We start from the raw sequence: 26,616 nt of genomic DNA, 5'->3' as shown, positions 1-26,616 counted from the left end.
CCTTTACTGTGATGTGTCTTCAAAATATAATTGTCCATGTGTCCACTACTTGCAGCTCATCCTTCCTTACCATCAAATACTTAGCCTTGCTTGCTCTCCTTTCTACATGTTATACTTCACATACGTGTGCATTTGTCTGTCTGTCTGTCGTCTGTCTGTCTGTCTGTCTCTATGCATGTATATATTTTAGACTAGGATCCATATATGAGAGACATTAGTCAATAAAGAGGATGTAAAGCTAGTTGTTATCATTGATTTTTCCTCTTTCGTGCTTAAAAAAAAAGCACATTAAAGTACAATTGTTAATGGAAACGTAAAATCCAAGATGAAATTTCACCATCTCAGAATGGCTATTCTAACTGTTCAAAAGCTCACTGAGATGTAGCTATTGGGGTCTGGCTAATCACACTGTGGGATGTCTTTAATTTGAAAGTTCTTTTCAATAATGCTTTAATTACTACAAAATATCGACTTCTCGGTCCTGAGAGTTGCCAGGCTCCTAGGATGGCGATGTCTGTGTGTTTTTCACCTGTCAGTTTTACTTTTTCATGTTTCTTTGTTTGTTTCTCCTCTCTCTCTCTCTCTCTCTCTCTTTTAATCTAACCTCCAACAGCCACACTATTTTAGGTTGTCAGATCTATTTCTACAGGTTCCCATGCTATGTGCTTCATTTTTGCCTCGTGTATGGTATTGGAATGTAGAAGGAGTACTTGGACTTTCAGAGACCTATAATTTGTATTTGAAATATTTTGTTAAATTAATTCAATAAAAATTCATTATCGCCACATTGCTTTGTAACACTGCACATCGTTAGGAACACAGAACTTTTTACTTGGTGGGGAGATCTTTTTTGCACATCTGTTTTCTGGAAAGGTAAGAACTTAAGATGTCAGCTCTTTGGTGTATGTTGTGGGAAGCCAGTGTGGTTTTGGCCAGTTCATCAAAAGGTTTTGGTCGCGTCTTGGTGTATTCCAGATGGCCACAGTTACAAAGCTGGGAACTTTATGCTTGATATAGTGTGCCCATTATTAGTGCCCAGTTTATTGCATAAAATAACTTATGAAATAAGATCTATCAAGTAGATGGAACATGTTATAATTTGTGTTATATCTATATCAACATGGAAATAATTACTTACAATGATAAGTAGAAAAAAGAATATGAAAATTCCAACTAGATTAGATCTTGAATATTTATTATTTTATTATTTCTGTGTATACATATATGTGTGTGTTCATGTGAATATATGCAATGAATATGCAGGCACTTGAAGAGGCCAGAAGACCTTGGAGCCCCTGGATCTGGAATAACAAGCCATTGTGAGTCTCCTGATGCAGGTTCGAGGAACTGAACTTGGACCCGCCTAAGCAAATACATTTTACTGCTCTGCCATCCCTCCAGACCCCTAGATTAGAATGTAAAACGTACTATTTTTAGCAATAAAATGAAATGTACTAAGTTGGTGTGTGGAAAATAAATGACTTATGAAGATGATAGTATGTTGGGTCATTATTTTCCTATTTTGATTAGAAAAGAATCTGTGTGCTATAAAACTGTTGAGAAATGATCAAATATAATCCTGACAGTACTTAAGGACTTACCAGTGCACAAACCCTGAGAATCTGAGGTTTATAATGAAGACTAAAAGGGCCAGTTTTACATAAAGTCACAAAGGAAGAGGCTGCCGGCCAGAGTCTCAGTCTTCCTGGGTACCCTGATACTGCCCCGTAAGACACCAGCATTCACATCAGCGTCCACTAAGTCCTGAAAATAGGGCTGCCTCCAACACCCCCCGAGCTTGGGGCAAGACAAGAGATGGAGGCTCAACTACCCGTTTTTCTAAATATTTAAAAAGCTTGATTATTTCATCAACATTTCAATCAAGTATGTTTTGACAAATGAGAACTTAAAAATATGTGCAAAGTCATGGCTCAGATACCCAAATGATCAAAGACAACTATGTTTAATTATTGAACACATCTGGGTGATCAGCCAAGAGGCTTTCTATGAATAATAAAATACTGTTTGGAAGAATAATAAAATACTGCTGTGTTAGGCAGCACAGCCTGCAATCCCAGCACCTGGGAGGCAGAGACAGGAGGATCTAGAATCTGAGCTCAGCCTGATCTACACAGTGAGTTCCAGGACAGTCAGTATTACGTGGTAATGTCTAGTCTCAAAATTAAAACTAAAAAAAAAAAGCCCCCTAAACCAGCACCAAAACCGAATAACAATGTTGAACTTTGCATTTTAGACATTTTATATATCAATTCCACAATTATTTTCCTAGATTTTATTGGCACATAATTATGTATAATATTATAAATGATATGATATAGATTGTGTATAATGCATTATGAAATTTCAACTTTATTCATGTTCTATACCAGTATTGTTTAGAAGGGTATAAGCAATACAGTGAATTATACAAAATTTGAACACAATTGAACTAAAAGTATAGATGAAATTGATGTAAAAGATGGGAGGGGGGAGACGCAGCCCCCAAGCAAACATTTCTGTCAGGTGGGCTATGAAGTGGCAGTGGCTCTCTGACTATCTTGGCCTGCATTCTGGAGGGGAATGTCTGAAACCACTCCTCCCATGCTGACAGGCACTGGGAGCCTGTGTTGTGGGTTATCTATATTGTTCACAGTCCTATCCACTGTCTGTGTTTCTCACCAGCCTGATAAATGCAGGGAATCAGTTTAGCAGAGGGGGGATGCCCGATGGACAGCTCTCCTCATTTACCCTGATGTTAACTCCACGCTATGTGAATTAAAGTCATGAGCACTTTAAGGTGATGCGAGGCTGCTTTTATTATATTTCATTTAATTTATTGAAGGTGTAAAGCAGGCCCTGTGGCAGGTGAGCAGCCCCAGACTGCTTTGGTTTCTGAGTCTTCTAGGAAAGGATTAGAGAATATCTTCCCTTTCATGGGGGTGACAACTAAGGGTAGAAGCCACTGTCATAGGGCCCTGGTGTGTGTGTGTGTGTAGGCACAAATGACCAACCATGCTGTGGAGGTCAGAGGCCAGTTGTTAAATGGTTTCCTTAATCACCTTCCACCTTCTATATGAGGCAGGGTCTCCCCCTGAACCTGGACCGTATATACCCATTCTTCTAGGCTGTCTGACCAGCAAACACCAGATTCTCTCCTATCTCTCTGCATGCTGAGATTTTTTTCATGCGAGTTCTGGAGTTCCAACTCATTTCTTCATGTTGTGGACATCACTTTACTAACAGCCATCTCCCCAGCCCCAGCTATAGGGTCCTCTTCTGGAAAGCATAGGATGCACAGGCCTATGCAAGGCTCTTTTGTGTACGTTATCATTAGCCCTCACCATGAGACTTCCAATGTCTATAGATGCTATAGATGCTGAATCTCAAGGGTTAAGAAAGGAAAGAGTTTGTGAGAGAGGTGGCTGGGACCTAAGCCATTTATTTCCCTATGGCCTCAGACTCTTCTTGCTGCCACTGTATGAACTGGAGAAGTTGGCTGTGGCCTGGTCTCCCACTTTGGCCATGGGTGCTATGGTTGTACTTGAATGAATTACTTCCCCACCAATGCTCCATGACTAAAGTACCAAGCTGTCATATGTTCCAGACCAATGTTCAACAGCTATTAGCTTGGGATATTCAGCAAGTTACCTTGGATTTCTTAGCTTTTCTTTCTTCACAGCCAAACTGTGAATAAACTATTCAACCTGCCAAGATAGGTTGAAAAAGCAATAAAGCAATTAAAAAGCTTTTAGAGTTACATTTGCTTACTTATTCATTTGGTGTGTGTGTGTGTGTGTGTGTGTGTGTGTGTGTGTGTGTGTGTGTATTTCTTAGGCATGATTTTCACATCTGAAGGGGAGAAAGTGCTGGACATTGATTCTTTCAGGTTCTTACTCAGACTAAAATTTCCATAAATGATAATCAGGTTCCCAGACTCGAACTGATTGGCTTTAAAGCCGGCACTGTCCTCCAGAGAGGAGCTGGTTTGCAAGCGCTGTGGGGATGAAGACGTGCATCAGGTGTTCAGGGCTAACTAGTTGCTTTACTTTTCTTTCTGTTGCTGTGATAAACACCAGAAACGAAAGCAGCTTAGAAAGGAAAGGGTTGACCTCATCTTACATTTTCAGGTCACCGTCCATCTTTGGAGTGTCAGGCAAGAATTCAAGGCGGGTATCCGGCGGCAGGAACCATGGAGGAATGTTTTATAGTGACTTTCTCCTGGCCCATATTCAGCTGCCTTTCTCATACAGCCTGGCCCACATGCCTAGGGATGGCACTGCCTACAGTGGGTTGGGCCCTCCTACCTCAATTAGCAATCGAGATATGCCTTCCAGGCATGCTCATGGACCAATCTGATCCAAGGAGGTAATCCTTCATTTAAAACTCCCTCTGATGTCTGTGGGCTATGCCAAGTAGGTAACTGAAGATAATTAGAATACCTGTCATGTGGATGTGTGGGCTTTTTCCCACTTCTCTGAGTCTTTTCCTTTGCGGATAGAACAAGGTGGGTATTTTCTGTGGAATAAATACTTGGGGATTCTCCTTCCACTTTAACATCTCCTTGAGGGGTTGGCTTCTTACACTAAGAGCGAGAACTGGTTATTTTGGGAATTGGTGATTGTATTCACCCAAAGTCTTTGCCTCTAGGAACAGAGAGACACCGGGGACAAGCATTCTGTTCTTCCATCCAGAGGCCCAATGTCTTCACACAGAAATTCTTGCCATGAAAAGAGGCTCAGTACAAATCGTTACAAAAGAGAAGAAATACAGGGCAAATGTTAACAGAGATCCGCTTTGGCAGGAGGGATGACAAGACACCCAGGGCAAGGGGAGTCGGGAAGATAATTTCCTGGAACCCAAAACACTCCATTTCCACAGCTGCTCACTCAGACATCATGGATGGTGGGTAAAATGGGAAGGATCCGGACTTCTTGGGAAACAAGCTCACGTATGCCCAGTGTGTCATACAGGGACCGACAACCAGCAGGCGTAAGTGACAGGCAGTTGTGTTTACTGAAGGTTGTAGATGACCACCTCACTCCAGCTTCCTTGCTGCTGTGCGTGTTCTGATTTCCCAGGCTCACCATTATTTTCTTCTTCCGTCTGCGCGTTTTGTTTGACAGACAGCATTGCACATGGAAAGCAGCAGGATTCAAATGGTTAAGCCCGAGCAGAGCCTACACAGTGTCAATATTTAGAGTGGCGCTGTTTGACCGAGGGCGGCTTCCCCCTCCTCTACGTAATTACTCTGTATGTGGATTCTTGGGTTTCATAAAGGAAACTTGGCTTGCTAGCTATTACATATACCAAATGAAGCCTAAGCTTGTGTAAATGTTGAAAAATGAATTAAAATGAAATTGCTGCTTGCAATAGGCCTTCCATGATTTAGTATCGTTTGGGAGGCAGCCGCTCCTGTGTCAATTGCCACAAAAGAAAACATCGGCGTTGCCACGTGGCAACCATGTCACACACAGTTCCATTAGTCAGAAAGACGGAGACAGCCCTGAGCCCGTTTCACGTACTCTGTTCCTGCACACACAGGCTGTCCCAATCTTGACTTGGGGGCCAATAATGTTCATGATAGGTGTGTCTTCAGAAGCATGAAACACAGACACTGAATGTTGGCAGTGCGGGTCAGAAATGGTCACATCCCTCAGGGCACACTCTGAGGTTTTCTAGTCTTTAGAAGAGCTTCCAAACATTTGGGAGTGGGTCGGTAAAAACCACAGTAGTGCACATTCTGTTGGTTTTCACTCGCTGTTTAAACTATCTGAGAAGTTGGCTCTGGATGTGGGGGTACCCCCTCCCCCATGTGAGATCTCAACATGCTCGTCTCAAGGTGTCCTCCAAGTCGCTTTGTCTTGGGATGGGATGAGCTCCCTGACAGGAAGTGCAAAACAGCCAAAGAATAAAATCCTTGTGCTCTCGAGAATAGTTAGAAGGCAAACCATTTCCAACAGGCTCTCCTATTGCTTATCCTGCAATATTAAAGCAACTACCATGAGACAGGGAAGCCATGGAGAGAAAGCTCACCGGGAAACTCCACCTGACTGCCTCAGTCTCCCCAGTTGGTGTCTGTTGTATGTTGTGAGCACCTGGTTTGATAACGTAACCTTTATCCCTTGCTGTTTGTTCTTCTTTTTTTTATATCTTCTTTATCTTTAATCACAACTAAGGAAAACTATAACTATAAATAGTTCAACTACATCAAAGACTCCAGAAGGATATAATATTACCTACATTACCAGGAAGTGTATTGTAAGCAACTTCCAAAACTCTAGAATTGCCAGAGACATCTCACTGCCTGGATAGTCACCCAAAGTTCTTCTGTACCATTGGGGCATCCATCTTCAGCCTACAGACCTATAGTATTCAGCAAACTTTTACATGAAGCAGGAAATTTCAAAGACGGTTCTGCCTATATTGGCAGTTTGTCAGTCACTTTCTTCTGTGTTCTACAGAACGTCTGACAGACTCTTTCATGTAGCAGGAACCCCAAAGGACCATCTCACCTTTAGGAAAGTTCAGCAGTCATTTCTCCGTGGGCCCAGTTCACGTAGCATACCATCAAGAGTCCAGGCAAAAGCAGTTTCTTCCCCAAATGGCTGACCAACTCCATAAGGAGCCTCTCCAATGCCTATTCATCTTCCTCTTGAGGTAGATTGGTGCTGCCAGGAGCATATGTGTCTCATTGTCATGAAAAGTCCTAAGTTCTTAAAACATTTAAAGTTCTTAAAACATTTAAATGCCATCGTCTATAGGTCTTTGAAAAGTTTGAAAAACACCTATATAGTTTAATTATATCTCTATATGTCTATGAAACCTAAATAACATGATTACAAGCTTGACTATTATAGATTACTCTCTATTTACCTATATGTCTTAATTATACATTACATTTTTAAATGAGATTAACAATCACAATACCTTAATCAAGAGCAGAAAAATATATATACACAGTATAACAAAATTGACCTTAAATTTGTATCAATAAACCAAGATCTATACCCATGCAAATCTTTACAGCATATCCCTATTTAAATGTAAAGAAATGATTATAAACAATATTTGGAAATTTGGGCATAGTTCTCTAGACTACTTCATGTTGACTGGGGTGCTGTTAATCAAGTCTTTCATGGTGTATCCTCTGTGCTAGGTTCATCAAAGTCAGCAGCTGGGTGAAGTTTCTGTATATGTGTTTCTTTTATTGGTTAATAAAGAGGCTGCTTTCAGCCAGCAGCTTAACAGAATGTAGCCAGGGTGGAAGAGTTATAGAGAGAGAAAGTGGGCAGAGCCAGTGAGAAGCCAAGTAGCTGCCCACAGCAGACAGACACACCAGAATCTTGCCGGTAAGCAACAGCCACGTGGCAATACACAGATTAATGGAAATGGGTTAATTTAAAATATAAGAGTTAGCCAGAAATATGCTTAAGCTATTGGCCAAACAGTATTGCAATTGATACAGATTTCTGTGTGGTTATTTTGAGCCTGGGCAGCCAGGAACAAACGAGCAGTCTCTGCCAACATGCATCCATGTTCTTTGCTTCCTGGTTTGGATTCAGTGTGACCAGCCACTTCCTGCTTTTTTGTCCTAATGTGCCTCAGTTTACCAGAGCAGTAAACTAAAGTAACCCTTTCCTTCATGCGCTCTCATGAGCTATTTTGTTGCAGCAAAAAGAACAAGTAACTAATCTCTTATCATTGCCCTTCTTGTTTCTTTCTAGGCCCATCAGGCTGTCCTTACGCCCCATATCTTCTGTACTGGCTGGTTATGTGTGTCAGCACAACACAAGTTAAAGTCATCAGAGGAAGGAGCCTCAGCCGAGGAAATGCCCTCTTGCGATCCAGCTGGAAGGCATTGTCTCATTTAGTGGTCAATGAAGGAGGGCCAAGTCTATGGTGGTGGTGCCAGTCCTGGGCTGGTGGTCCTGGGTTCTATAAGAAAGCAGGCTGAGGACTGCGGAAGTCCCGCCTCCCGCGTAGTCTTCCCTGCAGTCGCCGCCTCCGTTGTTGTTGTGGTTGCTTCTCCAAAGTCGACAGCTCCGGCCCCCCAATGCCTCCCACAGCCATGAAGTAGATGTTTAAGGAGGACTACTCACTGGAACGTAGACGCGTGGAATCTGTGAAGATCAGAGCGAAGTACCCCGACCGGATTCCGGTGATTGTGGAAAAGGTCTCAGGCACTCAGATTGTTAACACTGACAAAAGGAGGTACTTGGTTTCATCTGACATCACCATGGCTCAGTTCATGTGGATCATCAGGAAAAGGATTCAGCTTCCTTCTGAGAAGACGATCTTCCTGTTTGTGGACAAGACAGTCCCACAGTCCAGCCTAACTATGGGGCAGCTTTACCAGAAGAAAAAGAATGAAGATGGATTCTTGTATGTAGCCTACAGCTGAGAGAACACTTTTGGCTTCTGAGTGCCACTGCTGGGCGAGGTGCACCGTTCCTGCTTGTGTGTCTTGTAATAACTGGCTGTTTTCAGTTACTCCACCAGAACCTCTTCACATAGACTTAGTAGTGCATTTGTAACTGGTTTTATTTCTTAATATATTGGAAGGTTTGGTTTCTTTAGATTAGTAAATTATCATACAGAGTTTTATTTTCAGTTTTCTTTTTGTGCATTGACCTCATGCTATATGCTCCAAGGAACCTGTCCTCAGGGAATCATATTTAATGAAGATATTTCCATAATGAAGGGAGGTAGGTGTGGCATTAAAGTGAAAAGGAGGGGTGATGCATTGTTCTGGATTATGTTCCAAGTGTTAGGTGCTTAAGTATTCCCAAGTGAAATCCTTAGCAATCAGAATACACTTGCTTCACTAGATTTTGCCAACTACAAATCATGTTGGATTAAGCTAATCAGTTTTTCTTTCAGAGACTATTAAGGTAAATAACAATAAAACTTCCTCCTATAAAGGCAAAAAGAGAAAGAAATAAAGAGAGGAGAGAGAAAGAGAGAGGGAGAGGGAGAGGGAGAGGAAGAGGAAGAGGGAGAGGGATAGGCTGTAGGGAGAGGCTGTAGGGAGAGGCTGTAGGGAGAGGCTGTAGGGAGAGGCTGTAGGGAGAGGCTGTAGGGAGAGGCTGTAGGGAGAGGCTGTAGTTGCTTTGGGTCAAGGTGTTTTATCACAACCATAGAAATGCTAACTAAAAGCCGGGCAGTGGTGGAGCACAACTTTAATCCTGGGATTCAGGAGGCTCTCCAAAAATCTCTTCTCCATACCAGCCTGTCCTCTTCCTCCCATGAGCTTTTAGTAATCAATATTCCTTCTTAAAAAGTGAGTTCGACGCCGGGCGGTGGTGGCGCACGCCTTTAATCCCAGCACTTGGGAGGCAGAGGCAGGCGGATCTCTGCAAGTTCGAGGCCAGCCTGGTCTACAAGAGCTAGTTCCAGGACAGGCTCTAAAACTACAGTGAAACCCTGTCTCGAAAAACCAAAAAAAAAAAAGGTGAGTTCGACTCCTTTAGGTTTAACCTTTCTGTGCTTGTCTTCCTTTGCTTTGCATCGCAGCCTCCAGGTTGGTCAGTGTGTGTGTGTGTGTGTGTGTGTGTGTGTGTGTGTGTGTGTAGGTCAGAGGACAACCCTGGATGTTTCTCCTCAGATCTTGTCCACCTTTTAGTCCTATAGTTCTGCAGTCTACCTTTCTTTTCTCTTTCTTTCCCTCCTCCCTCTGCCGGCCCATCTCTTATTGGCCCAGAGTTTACTGATCAAGCTAGACTATCTGGCCAGCAAGCTCCCTCTGGCCAGCGAGCTCCCAGTAGTGCCTGGCTCTGCTTCCCCAGAAATGGGATTAGAAGTGTGAACACAGGCGCTCATATATTCCTTATTCTTCCATCTGTTGATGGAAGATATTATGGTCTTAAGGTTTTTTTTAATTAAAAATTTCTGCCTCCTCCCTGCCTCCCATTTACCCCCCTTCCCCCTCCATTCCCCCTCCCTCTCCTGTCCGAAGAGCAGTAAGGATTCCTTGCCCTGTGGGAAGTCCAAGGTACTCCCCCACAAATCCAGGTATAGGAAGGTGAGCATCCAAACAGGCTAGCCCCCCCACCCTTCCAAGCCAGTATATGTAGTAGGATCAAAATCCAGTGCCATTGTCCTTCCTTGGCTTCTCAGCTTCCCTCAATGTCCACCATGTTCAGGGAGTCCGGTTTTATCCTGTGCTTTTTCAGTCCCAGTCCAGCTGGCCTTGGTGAGCTCTGATTAGATCAGCCCCACCTTCTCGGTGGGTGGGTGCACCCCTCGTGGTCCTGACTTCCTTGTTCATGATCTCCCTTTTGCTCCTCATTTGGACCTTGGGAGCATAGTCCGGTGCTCCAATGTGGGGCTTTGTCTCTATCTCCATCCATCTCCAGATGAAGGTTCTACAATGATATGCAAGATATTCATCAGTATGGCCATAGGATCTGGCCATTTCTGGCTCCCTCTCCTCAGCTGCCCAAGGAACTAGCTGGGGGCATCTCCCTGGACACCTGGGAACCCCTCTAGAGTCCAGTCTCTGCCAACCCTAAAATGGCTCCCTTAATTAAGATATATACTTCCCTGTTCCCATATCCACCCTTCCTATATCCCAACCATCCCATTTCCCCCAAGCTCTCCCCATCCTCCCCTTCACTCTTTTCTCTCCCCATCTCCCCTTACCCCCATCCCACTCCACCCCCAAGTTCCCAATTTTTGCCCAGCAATGTTGTCTACTTCCAATATCCAGGAGGATAACTATATGTTTTTCTTTGGATTCACCTTCTTATTTAGCTTCTCTAGGATCACGAATTATAGGCTCGATGTCCTTTATTTATGGCTAGAAACCAATTATGAGTGAGTACATCCCATGTTCATCTTTTTGGGTCTGGGCTACCTCACTCAGGATGGTGGTTTCTATTTCCATCCATTTGCATGCAAAATTCAAGATGTCATCGATTTTTACCACTGAGTAGTACTCTAATATGTATATATTCCACACTTTCTTCATCCATTCTTCCATTGAAGGGCATCTAGGTTTTTTCCAGGTTCTGGCTATTACAAATAATGCTGCTATGAACATAGTTGAACAAATGCTTTTGTAGTATGATTGGGCATCTCTTGGGTAGATTCCCAATAGTGGAATTGCTGGGTCCTGGGGTAGGTTGATCCCAAATTTCCTAAGAAACCGCCACACTGCTTTCCAAAGTGGTTGCACCAGTTTGCATTCCCACCAGCAATGGGTGAGTGTACCTCTCCAGCAAAGGCTATCATTGGTGTTTTTGATTTTAGCCAATCTGACAGGTGTAAGATGGTATCTCAAAGTTGTTTTGATTTGCATTTCCCTGATTGCTAAGGAGGCTGAGCATGACCTTAAGTGTCTTTTGGCCATTTGAACTTCTTCTGTTGAGAATTCTCTGTTCAGTTCAGTGCCCCATTTTTTAATTGGGTTAATTAGCATTTTAAAGTCTAGTCTCTTGAGTTCCTTATATATTTTGGAGATCAGACCTTTGTCAGTTGTGGGATTGGTGAAGATCTTTTCCCAGTCAGTAGGCTGCCTTTTTGTCTTAGTGATAGTGTCCTTTGCTTTACAGAAGCTGCTCAGCCTCAGGAGGTCCTATTTATTCAATGTTGCCCTTAATGTCTGTGCTGCTGGAGTTAAACGTAGGAAGCAGTCTCCTGTGCCCATATGGTGTAGAGTACTTCCCACTTTCTCCTCTATCAGGTTCAGTGTGTTCAGATTGATATTGAGGTCTTTAATCCATTTGGACTTGAGTTTTGTGCATGGTGATGGATATGGATCTACTTTCATTCTTCTACAGGTTGACATCCAGTTATGCCAGCACCATTTGTTGAAGATGCTTTCTTTCTTCCATTGTATAATTTTAGCTCCTTTATCGAAAATCATGTGTTCATAGTTTTGTGCGTTAAGATCCGGGTCTTCTATTCAATTCCATTGGTTGACTTCTCTGTTTTTATGCCAATACCAAGCTGTTTTCAATACTGTAGCTCTGTAATAGAGTTTGAAGTCAGGGATGGTAATGCCTCCAGAAGTTCCTTTATTGTATACAATTGTTTTGGCTATCCTGGGTTTCTTGTTTTTCCATATAAAGTTGATTTTTGTCCTCTCAAGGTCTGTGAAGAATTTTGTTGGGACCTTGAATTGGAAAGGAAGAAGTTAAACTTTCGTTATTTGCAGATGATATGATGATATTTCCAGTCTTCTACTCCTCCTAGGTGAATCTGCTTCTTTTTTTTCTAGAGCTTTCAGGTGTGCTGTTAAGTCTCCAATGAGTGCTTTCTCCGTTTTCTTTAAGTGGGCACTTAGTGCTATGAACTTTCCTCTTAGTACTGCTTTCATTGTGTCCCATAGGTTTGAGTATGTTGTGTCTTTGTTTTCATTAAATTCAAGAAAGACTTTAATTTCTTTCTTTATTTCTTCCTTGACCCAGGTGTGGTTCAGTAGTTGATTGTTCAGTTTCTATGAGTTTGTAGGCTTTCTAGGGGTAGCATTGTTGTTGAATTCTAATTTTAATTCATGGTGATCCGATAAGACACAGGTGGTTACTAATATTTTTTGTAACTGTGGAAGTTTGCTTTGTTACTGAGTATATGGTCAATTTTCGAAAAGATTCCCTGAGCCGCAGAGAAGAAGGTATATTCTTTCCTATTTGGGTGGAATGTTCTATAGATGTCTGTTAAGTCCATTTGGTTCATTACCTCCATTAAGTCTTTTAATTCTCTGTTAGGTTTCTGTCTGATTGACCTGTCCATTGGTGAGAGAGGAGAGTATCCTACTATTAATGTGTGTGGTTTGATGGCTGCCTTGAGTTCTAGTAATTTTTCTTTTACATAAGTGGGTGCTTTTATATTAGGGGCATAGATATTCAGGATTTTTCCTGTTATGAGTATAAAGTGTCCCTTTCCATCTCTTCTGATTGATTTTAGTTTGAAGTCAACTTTGTTAGAAATTAGTATGGCCACACCTGCTTGTTTCTTAGGACCATTTGCTTGATAAACCTTTTCCCAATCCTTTACTCTGAGTAGATGTCTGCCTTCTTTGTGGTTGAGGTGTGTTTCTTGTAAACAGCAGAATGTTGGATCCTGTTTTCGTATCCAATCTCTTAGCCTGTGCCTTTTTTTAGGTGAATTAAGTCCATTGATATTAATGATATTAATGACCAGTTGTTGTTAACTCCGGTCATCATTTTTTTTTTTTGGTAGTAGAGATTGTGTGTTTCCCTTCTTTGAGATGTGCTGGTGAAGGGTCGCTAGATGTCTGAGTAATTGTGGGCATTGTTGGACTCCTTGGTTTGTGATTTTCCTTTTATTACCTTCTGTAAGGCTGGATTTGTAGCTATGTATTGTTTAAATTTGTTTTTATCCTGGAATATTTTGTTTTCTCCATTTATAGTGAACGAAAGCTTGGCTGGGTATAGTAATCTGGGCTTGCATCCATGGTCTCTTAGTTTCTGCAGAACATCTATCCAGGACCTTCTGGCTTTCATGGTTTCCATAGAGAAGTCAGGTGTAAGTCTGATAGGTTTACCTTTATTAGTTACTTGACCTTTCTCCTTTGCAGCTCTTAATATTCTTTCTTTATTCTGTATGTTTTGTGTTTTGATTATAATATGGTGAGGGGATTTTTTTTTGATCCAGTCTATTTGGTGTTCTGTAAGCTTCTTGAACCTTCATAGGAATATCTTTCTTTAGGTTGGGAAAGTTTTCTTCTATAATTTTATTAAATATATTTTCTGGGCCGTTGAGCTGTAATTCTTCTCCTTCTTCTACCCTTATTATTCTTAGGTTTGGTCTTTTTATTGTGTCCCAGATTTCCTGAATGTTTTGTGATGAGAATTCGTTGGATTTGCTGTTTTCTTTGATCAGTGTGTTTATTTATTTTCTCTATGGTATCTTCAGAAACTGAGATTCTTTCTTCTATCTCTTGTATTCTGTTGGTTATGCTTGTTTCTGTAGTCTCTGTTTGTTTACGTAGATTTTCCATATCCAGCTGGCCCTCGGCTGTGTTTTCTTCCTTGCCTCCATTTCAGTTTTCAAGTCTTACACTGTTTCCATTATCTGATTGTTTTTTCTTGGTTTCTTAGGACATCATTTATGGATTTATTCAATTCTTCAAACTTTTTTGTTATTCTTCTCATCCATTTCTTTAAGGGAGTTTTTCATCTCCTGTTTAAGGGACTCTATTACTTTCATAAAGTTAATTGATTAGGGTGTTCAAGTCCTCCTGTTGTAAGATCGCTGGGTTCTGGTGCTTTCATGTTGTTTTTCAAATTGTTGGAGGAATTCTTGCATTGGTACCTGCCCATCTCTTCCTCTGACTAATCCCCTATGGGTCTTCTTCTACAAGTTCAATTCTCCTTGCTGGCCAGACAGCTTGCAGGGAAAAGGCCTAACTTGCTGCAGGCAGGCTATTGAAACAAAGGACCTCCCACCTGCCTGGTTGCACTCAATACCCGGTCCCAGCACCCAAAGAGGCTGAGCTGTTGGATTTTTATGGCCCTGAAGACAGGAGGATGAAGGGGGGGGTTCTGGGTGCAAGCTGGGATGGGACAGGAAGAGAGAGGCAGTATCTGGGAAGAATAGCCCCTGCAGGAAGACCAGGAAGTGTAGGGGGTTGAGGAATGTTTGTGGTCCATCTCTGGGTGGCTGCCGCGGTTCAGGCACTCACTCACCGCAATGAATGATGGATCTTCTGGTAGACAATCAGGTCTCCTTGCTGGATAGGCAGCTCGCTGACAAAGGGCCTACCTTGTTGCAGGCAGGCTATTGAAACAAAAGAACTCCCACCCACCTAGGTGCACTCAATACCCGGTCCCAGCACCCAAAGAGGCTGAGCTGTGGGATTTTATGGCCCTGAAGATGGGAGGATGAAGGGGGGGGGGGGTTCTGGGTGCAAGCTGGGAAGGGACAGGAAGAGAGAGGCAGTATCCGGGGAGAATAGCCCCTCTGCTGTTTGTTCTGCTACATGCAGGCCTCACTCTGTAGAGGAGCTGTCTGCTCTACCCTGGACTGTCTGCTGGGGACCCCAGCTGACTGCCTTCCCATTGGTCTCTGATGCCAGGTTCGAGCCATTGATTTGATGTTTGCTCTCCGTCTCTCACTTGCCATTTATCCTTTTACGTCGACTTGCTGAACTTTACAGATTCGCTCATTCAAAACCCACCATACATCACCCTCCAGACTGTACAGAAGAGCCTCCTTAGCCAACATCTATCACAGGGCGTCTAAAGTCCCTGTGTCCTTAAATCTGGTGCTACTCTGCAGGATCCATCCGGTCTCACTGCAGATCTCTACAAAGGGACACAGTGACACAGTGTTAATCCAAGTTAATGTGACTTCAGGCCTGAGGCAAAGAAAGAAGAAGATGGATGATAAACAGGGAGGCTTTTTAGCAGAAATGGCAAGTGAAATGTGGGAACAATTATTTTGAGTATGGCAGATTAGGTACCTAATCTACTGACGTTAAGAGAGCGCTCAGTGCTAACACACAGACAGTAAGTCCTTTGCTGGATTAACCTTTTCATCTTCCCTACAATGATTACTGTATGTCTTTCTGACCCTAGCCTGGCCCCACTCCCAAAGCCTCAAGATCACCAAACTTATGCCCAAAGCATCTCCTTCCATCAATCACAGCACTTAAACCAGAGACTGAGCGCATGTGGTTATATATTTATATGATGCCTGGCCATCCTTTTCCTCTGGCAGGGACAGAGAGACACACCCAGATGTATCCCTGCTTTCCAGGAGTTTGTGTCCAGATAAGGATATAGCCCGATCCTCATGATGAACTCGTTTCTGTATGCTTAGTGGAAACTGAGAAACTGTCCCCCATTCTATGGTGCTGATGGGGTTCTGTTGAGGCAGAGTCTGTTTGGGGCCATGATTTAATTGCGGGAGATGAGATGAGGTACGGATGGATCAGCGGCAAGGCCATCGGGATTGAATGGATGGAGCAAGAGAACAGAATAAATCTGAGTTCCAGACAAATGTATAGATACATGGTGTGCAGGAATCCAAGTGTTCTTTGTGTTTCCTGAAATTCACATTGAGCTAAGACTCCTGCTTCATATGTGACAGCCCTCATGGCAAAGCACTCTCTTCGCAGCTTGACTTGGTTAGCATTTTATCAAAGAATGAGGCAATGGCAAGGTTAGAAAAGGCTTTCCCAGGACATCCGAGGCTGGAGCTGCACTGGCCTTTCTGTTGTTGTTGTAATCATGTTTAGTTGTTTTTTCTTGTTGTTTTTTAATGATTGATTTTTTTAAAAAGTTATGTGTTTGTGTGTGTGTGTGTGTGTGTGTGTGTGTGTGTGTATGAATTTGTGCACATGAATATGGGTCCTGTGGAGGCCAAAAGAGGGCATTGCATCCCTGGAGCTGAGTTATAGGTGTGAGTCACCTGACCTGGTGGTGCTGGGAACTGAACTTGGAACCTCTGTATCCCATAACACAGCATTGAATACCTTATGTGTATGTAGTGATATTTATGTTTGAAGAAGATGTGCAGACATCTGTGATGCCATGGTCTTTAATGAGAAATGAACTGCTTTCTCCAGCCCACATTTCAGGAAGCAAGGAAGACCCACCAATCTTATTTTGCAGGAAATACATCCCCAGCCCTTTGGGGGTATGAAAGGCCAGCCCTTTGCCTCAATTCCCTGTTTTATAGATTCTGCCTGTGGTTCTCCATTTATTGTTCAGCAGCAGAATCTTTTATTGAAACAACCAAGGTCTTATGCACAAGTACCCTTTGAAAAGACAAAGAGACTTCTGTGGAAGCCCATATTGCCATGGCCAAATCAGGTCCTTTATCAACTCCCAAAGATCCCATGGGACTTACAGGGGAATCAGCTTGGTGAATAAAAAGAGAAAAAAAAAGAAATTGAAAAGGATAGCTTGACTGCTCCTAGGTGTGGTGGAAGAGAAGGTTTAGAGTAGGTATGAGGGAGAGCACAGCCAGAGTCAGAGACATCCGGGAGAGCCCAGAGTGAAGGCAACCCTGAGGCAGGCCATGTAAAGAGGCAGGGGGTAGAACCTGGGGACCAAGAGACCAGGAGGATAAAGGGTAAAAAGTGTAGCCAAAATGACGGGATTATATAGGGAAGAGCTGCTGGGGCAGGGCAGCCCAGCCCCTGGGATGGAGAGTTCATGGTAGGGGGCAGGGTATGATAGCAAAGAGGACACTGTAACAGGTAGAGACTGAGGGATGCTGGGAGAACCTGGCAGCCAGCTTGGCTTTGATATGTTAATAGGCATCTCAGCCATTTATCTTGGGTTGGAGACCTAACACTTGGGTGGAGAAATGATCTGCCCACCCTCACTGCTAGCTTGGCTTACTATTTTTCCCACAGGCATCTATGTCATTGGGAAATCAAAGGTCTAAGAATGAGGACAACATTTGTTATAATGACCAGCCCATCATCCATATCCCAACATGGGGCTCTGGACTTCCTAGGTACCAGATTCCAGATGCTAACTTCTAAGAAACTAGAAATGCAATCATATAGTCATTGGCATCTTTCCATGATTCACAGCACTGCATTCCCATGTAAAGTGTGTTTAATCAATTCTGCACACACCGATTAACATGATACTGTATGGAGCTAAGTAGACTACGTTAATCTTGTTGGCTAAGACATACTACGTTGTATGAGTTGGTTGTCCTCCGTGTAACAGTGCAAAGTCAGTGAAGAATGCTTTCACAATGTAGAAAGAGCCAGGATGATGATGACCTAGACTCTGAGAGAAAAGTGCCACACACACAAAGGATATAAAAATGAGCCTAGAGCCACTGTACTGTACACGTTTGAATTCCAGGAAGAGAATTGTTGTTGGGATATTATTTTTCCTGAGGCATTTAGAGGCGTATTCCAGTACTCTAAGGATACATGATTAAATTCAATAAGCCAGCTAATCACCATAATGAAAACACTACTGTAAATTCTGATGGACATATGGACTGCTGTCCTGGTTTCCAAGGCAGGGCTCTGTCACACAGAAAGCTCTGGCTTCCTTGGTGTCTAAGTAGGACACCCAGAATGTCCATGGTCATTCATCTATTCATTTATTCAATAAATATTTCTCGATTGACTTAGAAATGTCAGATGCTCTGGTAAAGGCTGGGGGGGGGGGGAAGCTTCCATACAATATAAGTATCTCTCTGCCAAACTCCCATTCTAAACACCATGCAAGAAATAGCAAGGGCTGGAGGAAACATACGGTTTGGACTGAACACAAAACCTAGGCCATTTTGGAATCTGAACACCAACACAAAACAAAAGCAGTTCTAAAAAGAATACTAAAATACTAACATAGTTCAGAGATGCACCAAACTGCTGAAAGGCAAACAGAATGGCAGATGTTCAACAAATACAGTACTTACGGAATAAGCAATCTTAATCACCTTAAAGAGGATGATGGCTATTTGGTAGTTGCGGGTTTATGGTATAAGGGAAAATAGTAGGCACCAGAGGGTTCTAAGTTCTAGACTGAGGGCCCTGGCCATGGATGACTGTGCTATCAGCACTTTCGAGGTAGATTTTGGTCATGGTCTCAGGAGGAAGAACGGAGTGTGTGGGTTTGTTGTTTCCACAAGAGGATCTAGAGATGGGGACCAGAGGGCACACCCTACACTGGAAGGTGAACACAGGAAACTCATTGAGGGGGTGAAATAAGAGGACTCTTTCTTCGTTTTGCTAAATGCAATCTGCATACATCATCACTGTGGGGAACTGGTCAGCTCTGGTGGATTCTGGACAAGCAGAGGGTCACCCTTTGGGTACCTATCTCTTAGCTTTTCTCATCTTATTTGCACACACTCATTACTGCCTCTTAGAAGGCAAAGCAAACCCTCAGTCAGAGATATGCAGGAAGTAATGACATGCCCTGGAATCTCCGTGAGTGGTCCCCAGGAGAATTAGGTGGGTTGAGAGTATCCAAGCAGGAAAGAACTACAGAGTCTGCCCATGGGCAAACAGGGAATGAACATGGAGGGCAAATGGACCCTTGGGTTGCGTTCCTCCATGGCTTGCCCCAAGCACCTCAGTGCATTTGAACCAGCTTAGTTCCATGGACCAAAATAGTGATGTGTTTAAAACGTATGACTTGCCTAAGATTCAAGGAGGCTGACGTTATATAGGAATAGCGAGGGATTCGTGAACTGCATGTAAAAGTCATTTGCACAACTGAGCCTATGGGATAAAGAAAAGCCGACAGAGAGGAGGGACCACCTCTGAATGGGTGTGTTTTTGTAGGGACTCTGCAGGGCAATGAGAAGACCCAGAGTTTAGGATCTAGTGTTGCAAGCCCCTCAGCAGAGAGGACTGCAAGGCAAATTGTCTCCCCAGGGGTATTTCCCAGCTCCTCTGGGATGTAGTCGTTTTTAATTCTTGAGACCCCATTATCTAACATAACCAACTTAAAGGAAGAGTGATCTGGGCTTACGGTTTCAGAGGGTTCAGTCCATGGTGACTGGGATGTGGTAGAGGAGCTCACAGTGACAGGAGTGTGTGAAGAAGGTGGTTCATATCACAACTGACCAGGAAGCGGGGTGGGGGAGGTTCTGGTTCTCCAGTAGTTATCCTGCCCATTTATTCTGTTCCAGATCACAGAAACACCCTCACAGACATTCTTAGAGGTATCCACAGTTCTAGAGCCAGTCACGCTGACAACAAAGACGAACCATTGCAGAGGGTCAGTGGAGAGCTAGTGAAGGCAAAGCTATGTCCTGAAAGAGGTGGTGCTAAGAGCCAGCAGTATGAAGGGTAGAGGAGACTCCTGGAAGAATAAGTATTTGAGGATCCAGGCTGAAGCCGCACCACTGAAGACACGACCCTACCATACGCATATCCCTAAGACCCCAAGACTTTAAGGCTTTGGCATAAGAAATCAAACATGGGGATCCCAGGTCCTGGGGGAACCAACTGCAGCCCTGAGGTGAACCCCCAGACCCATCTCTGCACCACGAAGAGCTTACCTGTCTGCAAGCACTGGCTGGAGAATGGTGCCAGCCCTGTCTGTCCTCGGGTTCAGCGTCCTCCCTTGACCTTGCCTAGCGGATCAGGTGGGAATCCGAGGTGCTCCTCACTGCGTGCGGTCATCACATTTCCCATGGCGCTTTCCATGAGAGGCCCAGGCTGCTTCCCTGGCCCTTCTCCAGGTAGGTAATTATCTTGCCTCCTGTTCTAACCCCTCTGTGGTTTCAGTTGTAGGAGAAAGCCTTCTTCATTCCCACGTGATTGACTGCTGGTGCCCAAAGGCTTCATTCCAGAAATCTGTTACCTTCTGCCCCAGAGCTTGGCTGCCATTCACGGGTGGGAGAGGATGTCTGAGGACAACTTGGCCATCTCTGTTCTTACTAAGAGAAGTGGAGAATCGGGACTCATTTTCTGATCAGCTAAATATCCCATATAATTCCCTCCATGCTCCTGCTGACCTCTTTTTAAAAATACGAAAACCTAAATTTTTCAGGAGAAAGTAAAACAATTCCAATTCAAAATTGCTAACATAAAGCCTATTTTCTTTAACCTCGCTGCAGGAGTATGCTGTTTGAGTAAAGTGGCCACTAATACATATGATGGCCAAATTTTCTGCCTTTGACATGTCTGAGAACAGGCTATCTGAGTTGAGATGGAAATAGAAAAAGCTGTTTATATAATTCCAGGATTGGAGGGATTTCAAATTTCAGATATTTTGAATTTTGAAATATTTGCAAATATAGATTGAGATGTCTTCAGCTTGGGAGCTGAGTCTAAGCACACAATTAATTCACATTTCATATATACCAAGTATGAAGGTGATTTTTGTACAGTACTTTTAGCCTGCCTGCACTCTGTGCTCTGTTGAAGACCTGTTGCACGAGGGCAGATGAGGAGCTTTCTGTCTGTGGTATTGTGGTGGCCCCAAGATGTTCTAGATTTTGAAACATTTTAGATTTTAGATTTGGGAACTCTATATGTACAACCTATATACTTATCATCATGTATGTATGTATGTATGTGTATATATTACCTCTTTATCACCTATATATTATCCATGTATAAATCATCTACTTGTCTATTTTATGTCTCCACTATCAATCACCTATCATCTATCATCTACCTATTCAGCACCTACCTATCTCTATTATCTATATATTTACTATCTTTAATCTCTCTGTATTATGTCATTGTTCTATTATCTATCACCCCATTATCTATCATCTATCATCTGCATATGTATGTATCTATCTATATCTATTTACATACTCACCAACCGTCTGTCACTATTGTACCATAGTTTCTCACTTTCTGCAGTACACTGTTAGTGTGTGGCTGTCAGCACTTAACTTGGATTCCCATGTTCTTGGCAATTTAATCAGTTAAGAAATAGTTTCTGAGTACCTAAAACTATTTATCCATGGGATCTGGGAGATATGGAGACATACAAAGTCCATCCGTGCCCCTGACTTCTATCCACATCTAAGCTATAATACAGCCAGATAGAATCAGCTCTGAAAACAGCCCCATGTTAGTTCTGTCGCTGTCTCCTCTATGACCCTGAACAAGCTCACAATCTTTCTAATTTGCAACTTTGTCATCTGTAAAATTCAGGTAATAATGTTTGTTCTTATGACAAATTCAAGAGTAATGGACTCCACAAGGTGCTAAAAGGTCTATCACCCAATAAGCTCAGTGTGCGTTTGCAGACAGTGCCATCCTAAAAGCCACAAGACATGCATACAGAACATGACCCAGTGCTAGTGGGTAAGCCCGGACTCTGTTCACTCCCAGCAGAATAGTGAAGTTTTGGTGCTGTGCAGTCATATGGAAGCTGGTTCAGAGATTTTGTTCTGTAGGAGAAAAAAAAAACAAACCTAGAGTAGCTTAGTTTAGTTACTTGTCAATTCTGTGATCCTAGACAGAGGTCAGAAGTGACCTCCCTGAGCCTTGGTGTCTTTTTTCTTAACTGTGTAGAATATATTCCTACTAGTCATGTGGAACTAGTAGCACTTGCCACCAAGAAAGTACGGATCAGGGCTGGAGAGATGTCTCAACGGTTAATAACACACGTAGCTCTTCAGAGGTTCCCAGCACCCACATCAGATAGCACTCAACTGCCTGTAACTCTAGCTCTGGGGGAGATAATGCCCTCTTCTGACCTCTGATGAACTCATTTGCAAATACCCACACCGAAACACATAATAACAAAAAATTAAATCAGGAATAAATCACTGCTAGAATAAAACAAAAGGTATTTGATTGTTTAGTTACAGCAAGTACTCAAAGGTACTTTTAAATTTTCATCAGTTTAAAAAGCAGTATCTGAGCTGGTAAAATGGCTTAGTGGTTAAATTAGCTCGCTACCAAGTCTACACACCTGACTTGGATCTGTGGGAACCACACAGCAGAAAGAGAGAACCAACTCACAAAAAAAATGGTCTTCCACCTCCACATGGTCACCTGACATGCATGTATACACGAACAGAACCTTGACCAGCAAACATGAACCATCTTCCAATTGCCATCTGTGATTTAGCTTTGTAATATATAATATAGAGAATGCAGTGAACTTGATTTGGGCTACGAGAGTTCCTTTCATTATCATGCAACTCTTTATGGATGCCACTTTTTTTTTTAATAATAGATGCATGCTTTCTCTTAGGCTTGTATATTTAAAATATTATAAGATAATTTCATATTGGAGAATAAGACTAGGACTTTTTTCCACTAGAGAAGCTGATGTGGTTCTCAGGTTTGGGAAATATTGATGAATGCAGACTTTTATCTTTTATCTGATTCATCTTTTTTTATCTCAATTCTACAAGATTTATAACCAGCAGAAAAGAAGCCGAGCTAACCCGCTGGGAGGGGGAGAGCCTTAAGATGGTGGGATTTGAACTAGCTTTGAAAGAAGGTTAGAATTCAGAGTGTGAATGACACCTGGCTACAACCCACACCACCCAGGTGATTTTTATTTTTATATTTAATTTTTTATCATGGTATCATTCTTTTTTTGACTTTTATCATCCAACATGGCTGCACGAGTCTGAGAAAAAAAAATACACAGAACCACTGAAGAATTCACACAACTTCTGTCCTTACTAAAATGTATTGAATTCTTTATTCTGCTCTCTTATGGTTCAGAATCGGCAGAGGTGGGTTCTAATGATGGTAGAATTGTTTGTTGACACTCCAAACCTCCCCCCCCCCCCGCGTTTTCTTTCTTTTCCTCTCTTTCTCTCTCTCCCCTGTTTTCCTACTTTTCTTTCTTCCTTCATTCCCACTGGAAACAGTATTTTTCTGTGTAGCTCAGGCTAGTCTGGAATTCACTATGTAGCCCAGGCTAGCCTCAGACTCAAGATCTTCCTGCTTCTGCCCCTGAGTAGGGTGCCGAGAATACCGCTAAACGCCACCACCATGCCTGTTTCTTGATTTTGTTGTTGATGGCTGAAAACAGGGCTTCCAACATGTAAGGCAAGTGCTCTACCACTGAGCATATCCACCTCATCATTTATTCTTCTCTCTTGAAGTCTACCCCACACCATCTTGGATTAAGTTAAGAAATATAAGGTGCTTATAGACTTCTAAATCAGTCTCCATTTTCAAAATTGAGAGACAATTCACATACCATACAGTTTACCATTTAAACTGTATAATCCCGAATAATTTTTGTTTTGGTTATATTGGGCAGCAAAGACCATGAGCAATTTAAGAACATTTTCATCACCCAAACACCCCAGTTCTGAGTCTGGGACAGCATAGACATTACTAAAATGTTTGTCTTAGATCTCTTGAGTAAATTGGGAGCATGGGGACTTTGGGAGAGGGTTGAAGTGGAGGGGAGGGTCAGGGAGGAGAGCAGAGAAAAATGTAGAGCTCAATAAAAATAAAAAAAAAATGTTTGCTTTGCAAGCACGAGAGGCTAAGCCAGCTCCCCAGGACCCATATTAAACAAATAAACAAAATAAAAACAAATTAAAACAATAAACTGGCTTAGTGGTGCGTGTGTTTCTAATCCCAGCTTTTAGAAGGTAGATCTCCATGCTTCAGTAGCCAACGCGCCTGGTCTACTTAGCTGTAGGTCAGTGAGAGACTCTACCTCAAATAAACAGGGAGGATGGCGCTGGAAGAACAATGGCTGAGCCCTTCCTTTGGTTTCCGCATGCATGTGTGCACATATGCATATGGACGATTCATGTTGAGAAGTCTTTAAGCATTGGTAATCATTCCTCCCTTGCCCACACCCACCTCGCATCTCCATCTCTCAACCACTCACACTCAGACAAGCACTATTACTTTCTGCTTATTTACATTCATAGACTTGCATGTAAGTCTCTGGATACATTTCCCCTATTCCTTCTATCTAACCATAGTTAAATATGTTTTGATCAGCTTCTACCCATCCTATGTTTCCTCTTGATCAGCCTCTGGTCACCACCATTCTTCTCGCTACTTCTGTACTATCAACATGTTGAAATTCCACATGGAGGAGGCTTATGTACTATTTGTACTTCTGCACCTGGCTCATTTAGCATTCTATTCTACAGGCTCACCCACGTTGTTCCACATAGTGAGATTTCATCTTGTCTATGCCCGAATTTTTTCCATTGTTTATATACGATTGTCTTCGTTATTGCTGTGATAAAATACCATGACCATAAACAACTTAGGGAGCAAAGGGTTTATTTCACTTATACATCTACATCAAGTTCATCCTCAAAGGAAATCAGGGCAAGAATTGAAGCAGCATAGAACGTGGAGGCAGGAGTTAATGCAGAGGCCATGGAGGAGAGCTACTTGCTGGCTTGCTCCTCCTGCCCTGCTTGGTTTGTTTTCTTATACACACCAGGACCACCTGCTACTGACAGTACTGGTTCTACCGACTCTACCCAAAATAGGCTGGGCCCTCCCACATCAATCATCAGTTAAGACAATACCTTGCAATCTTGCCTACAGGCCAATCCTATGGAAGCATTTTCTTGAATAAGATTTCTTCTTCCCAGATGACCCTACTTTGTGTCAAGACAACATAAAGCCAGCCAGAACACTGTGTTGGTTCACTCGCTCTTCAGCTGAAGGACAATCAGGTTAATTCCACACCTTGACTACAATGAATATATCTACCCAGATGTGGCTCACTGCATCATATGGTAGGTAGTGTAATTTTCAGTATTTTAAGGAATGGGCATGCTTTTCAAATGGTTGTATTAATTTATATTCTCCCCAAGAGTATGCAAATATTTAATTGTCTCCATATCCTTGTTGGAATGTTTCACCTTTTTCCCTTTCAGTAATTGCCACATGAACACACATGAGGCTCTCTCTCTTTGTGGCTTTGATTTGTATTTCCATGAATGATCAGGGGTGTTGAGAATTTTGCCATATGCTTGTTGGCTACTCTTCCACTCCCACATCGTTAGAAGAGTGTCTACTTAGGTCTTTGCCCATTTTAAAAATAGGATTGCCTGTTTTCTTGCAATGGAGTTGTTTGTGTTTCTTATGAATTTTAATTAGTCCATTTTCAGATGTACAGTTTGCCAGTGTTTTCTCCTATTCTGTATCTTTTTATCTTCACTGTTTTGGTTATTTCTTTTGCTGTACATAAGCTTTTGGCTGTGCGTAATCTCATTTGTCTGTTTTTGCTTTTGAGATCATAGCCAAAAGTACTTTATCATAGAGCTTATCTTTTATATGTTCCTTCAGAAAGTATTATTTCAGAATTGACTTTTAAAAATAAATTTATTTTTAATCATGTGTCTGTGTGTGGGTGTGTACATCTCAGCGCAGGTACCCATGGAGGCTAGAAGAGGGTGTTACTTTCCTGAAGTTGGAGTTACAGGTAGTTGTGAGCCACCTAGCGTGAGTACTGGGAGGTAAATTCGGTTCTTCTGAAAGAGCAGTGTGTGGCCTTCACCACTAAGGTGTCTGGCTAGCCCTTCCTTTATGCTTCCTCCTAGCAGGTTCACAATCTCAGGTCACATATCTAAGTCTTTCCTTATTTTGAGAGTTTTTTTTTTAATCTTAGAGAACTACATTCTTCTGTATGCAGACAATCACTTTTCCCAAGACTGTTTATTGAAGAGATTATCCTTTTCCTCATTGTGTATATTTGGGATTGTGCTGGTTTGTTTTATGTCAACTTGTCACAAGCTAGAGTCATCGGAAAAAGGGGAACCTCAACTTCGAAAATGACTCCATAAAATCCCACTGAATTTTTTTGTAGCTCTGTGCAAATTTTGTGATTGTTTTTGTAGGTCTGTAATAATTGTCATTAGTACTTAAGGGGATACATTGAATCTGTGTATCACTTTGGGTGATATGGACATTTTAACAAATGTATCTTCCCAATTCAATAACACAGAATATCTTTCTATTTATTTGTGTCTTTTTTGATGTCTTTTTTAAAGTTTTCAACATTGAGGTATTTAATTTTCTTAAGTTTACTTATTTATGTTAGTTTTGTTGCTCCTGTAAATACTATTTTTCAAATTATTTTATAATGAGTTTGTTATTATAAAAACACAATTTATTTTTTATTCCTACAATTTTAGTCAGGTAATTTATTAGATATAAGTTTTCATAGAATATTTAGGGTTTTTCTTTATGTAAAATTATGTAGTCTGAAAGCAATTTAACTTCCTACTCTGGTTTGGTTTACT

At 42.2% G+C, this 26,616-nt stretch overlaps 1 protein-coding gene across 1 annotated transcript; it reads left to right on the top strand.

The window, feature by feature from the left end:
* Positions 1-8,077: 8,077 nt before the first annotated feature.
* Positions 8,078-8,401, top strand: LOC119810749 (gamma-aminobutyric acid receptor-associated protein-like 2). The gene has a single exon (XM_038324380.1). The coding sequence runs from the start codon at positions 8,078-8,080 to the stop codon at positions 8,399-8,401; it is 324 nt and encodes a 107-aa protein (XP_038180308.1).
* Positions 8,402-26,616: the final 18,215 nt, after the last annotated feature.

This window comes from Arvicola amphibius, chromosome 3 (genome assembly GCF_903992535.2).
Source record: "Arvicola amphibius chromosome 3, mArvAmp1.2, whole genome shotgun sequence".
Lineage (NCBI taxonomy): Eukaryota > Metazoa > Chordata > Mammalia > Rodentia > Cricetidae > Arvicola > Arvicola amphibius.
This window is presented reverse-complemented; position numbering and strand designations above follow the sequence as displayed.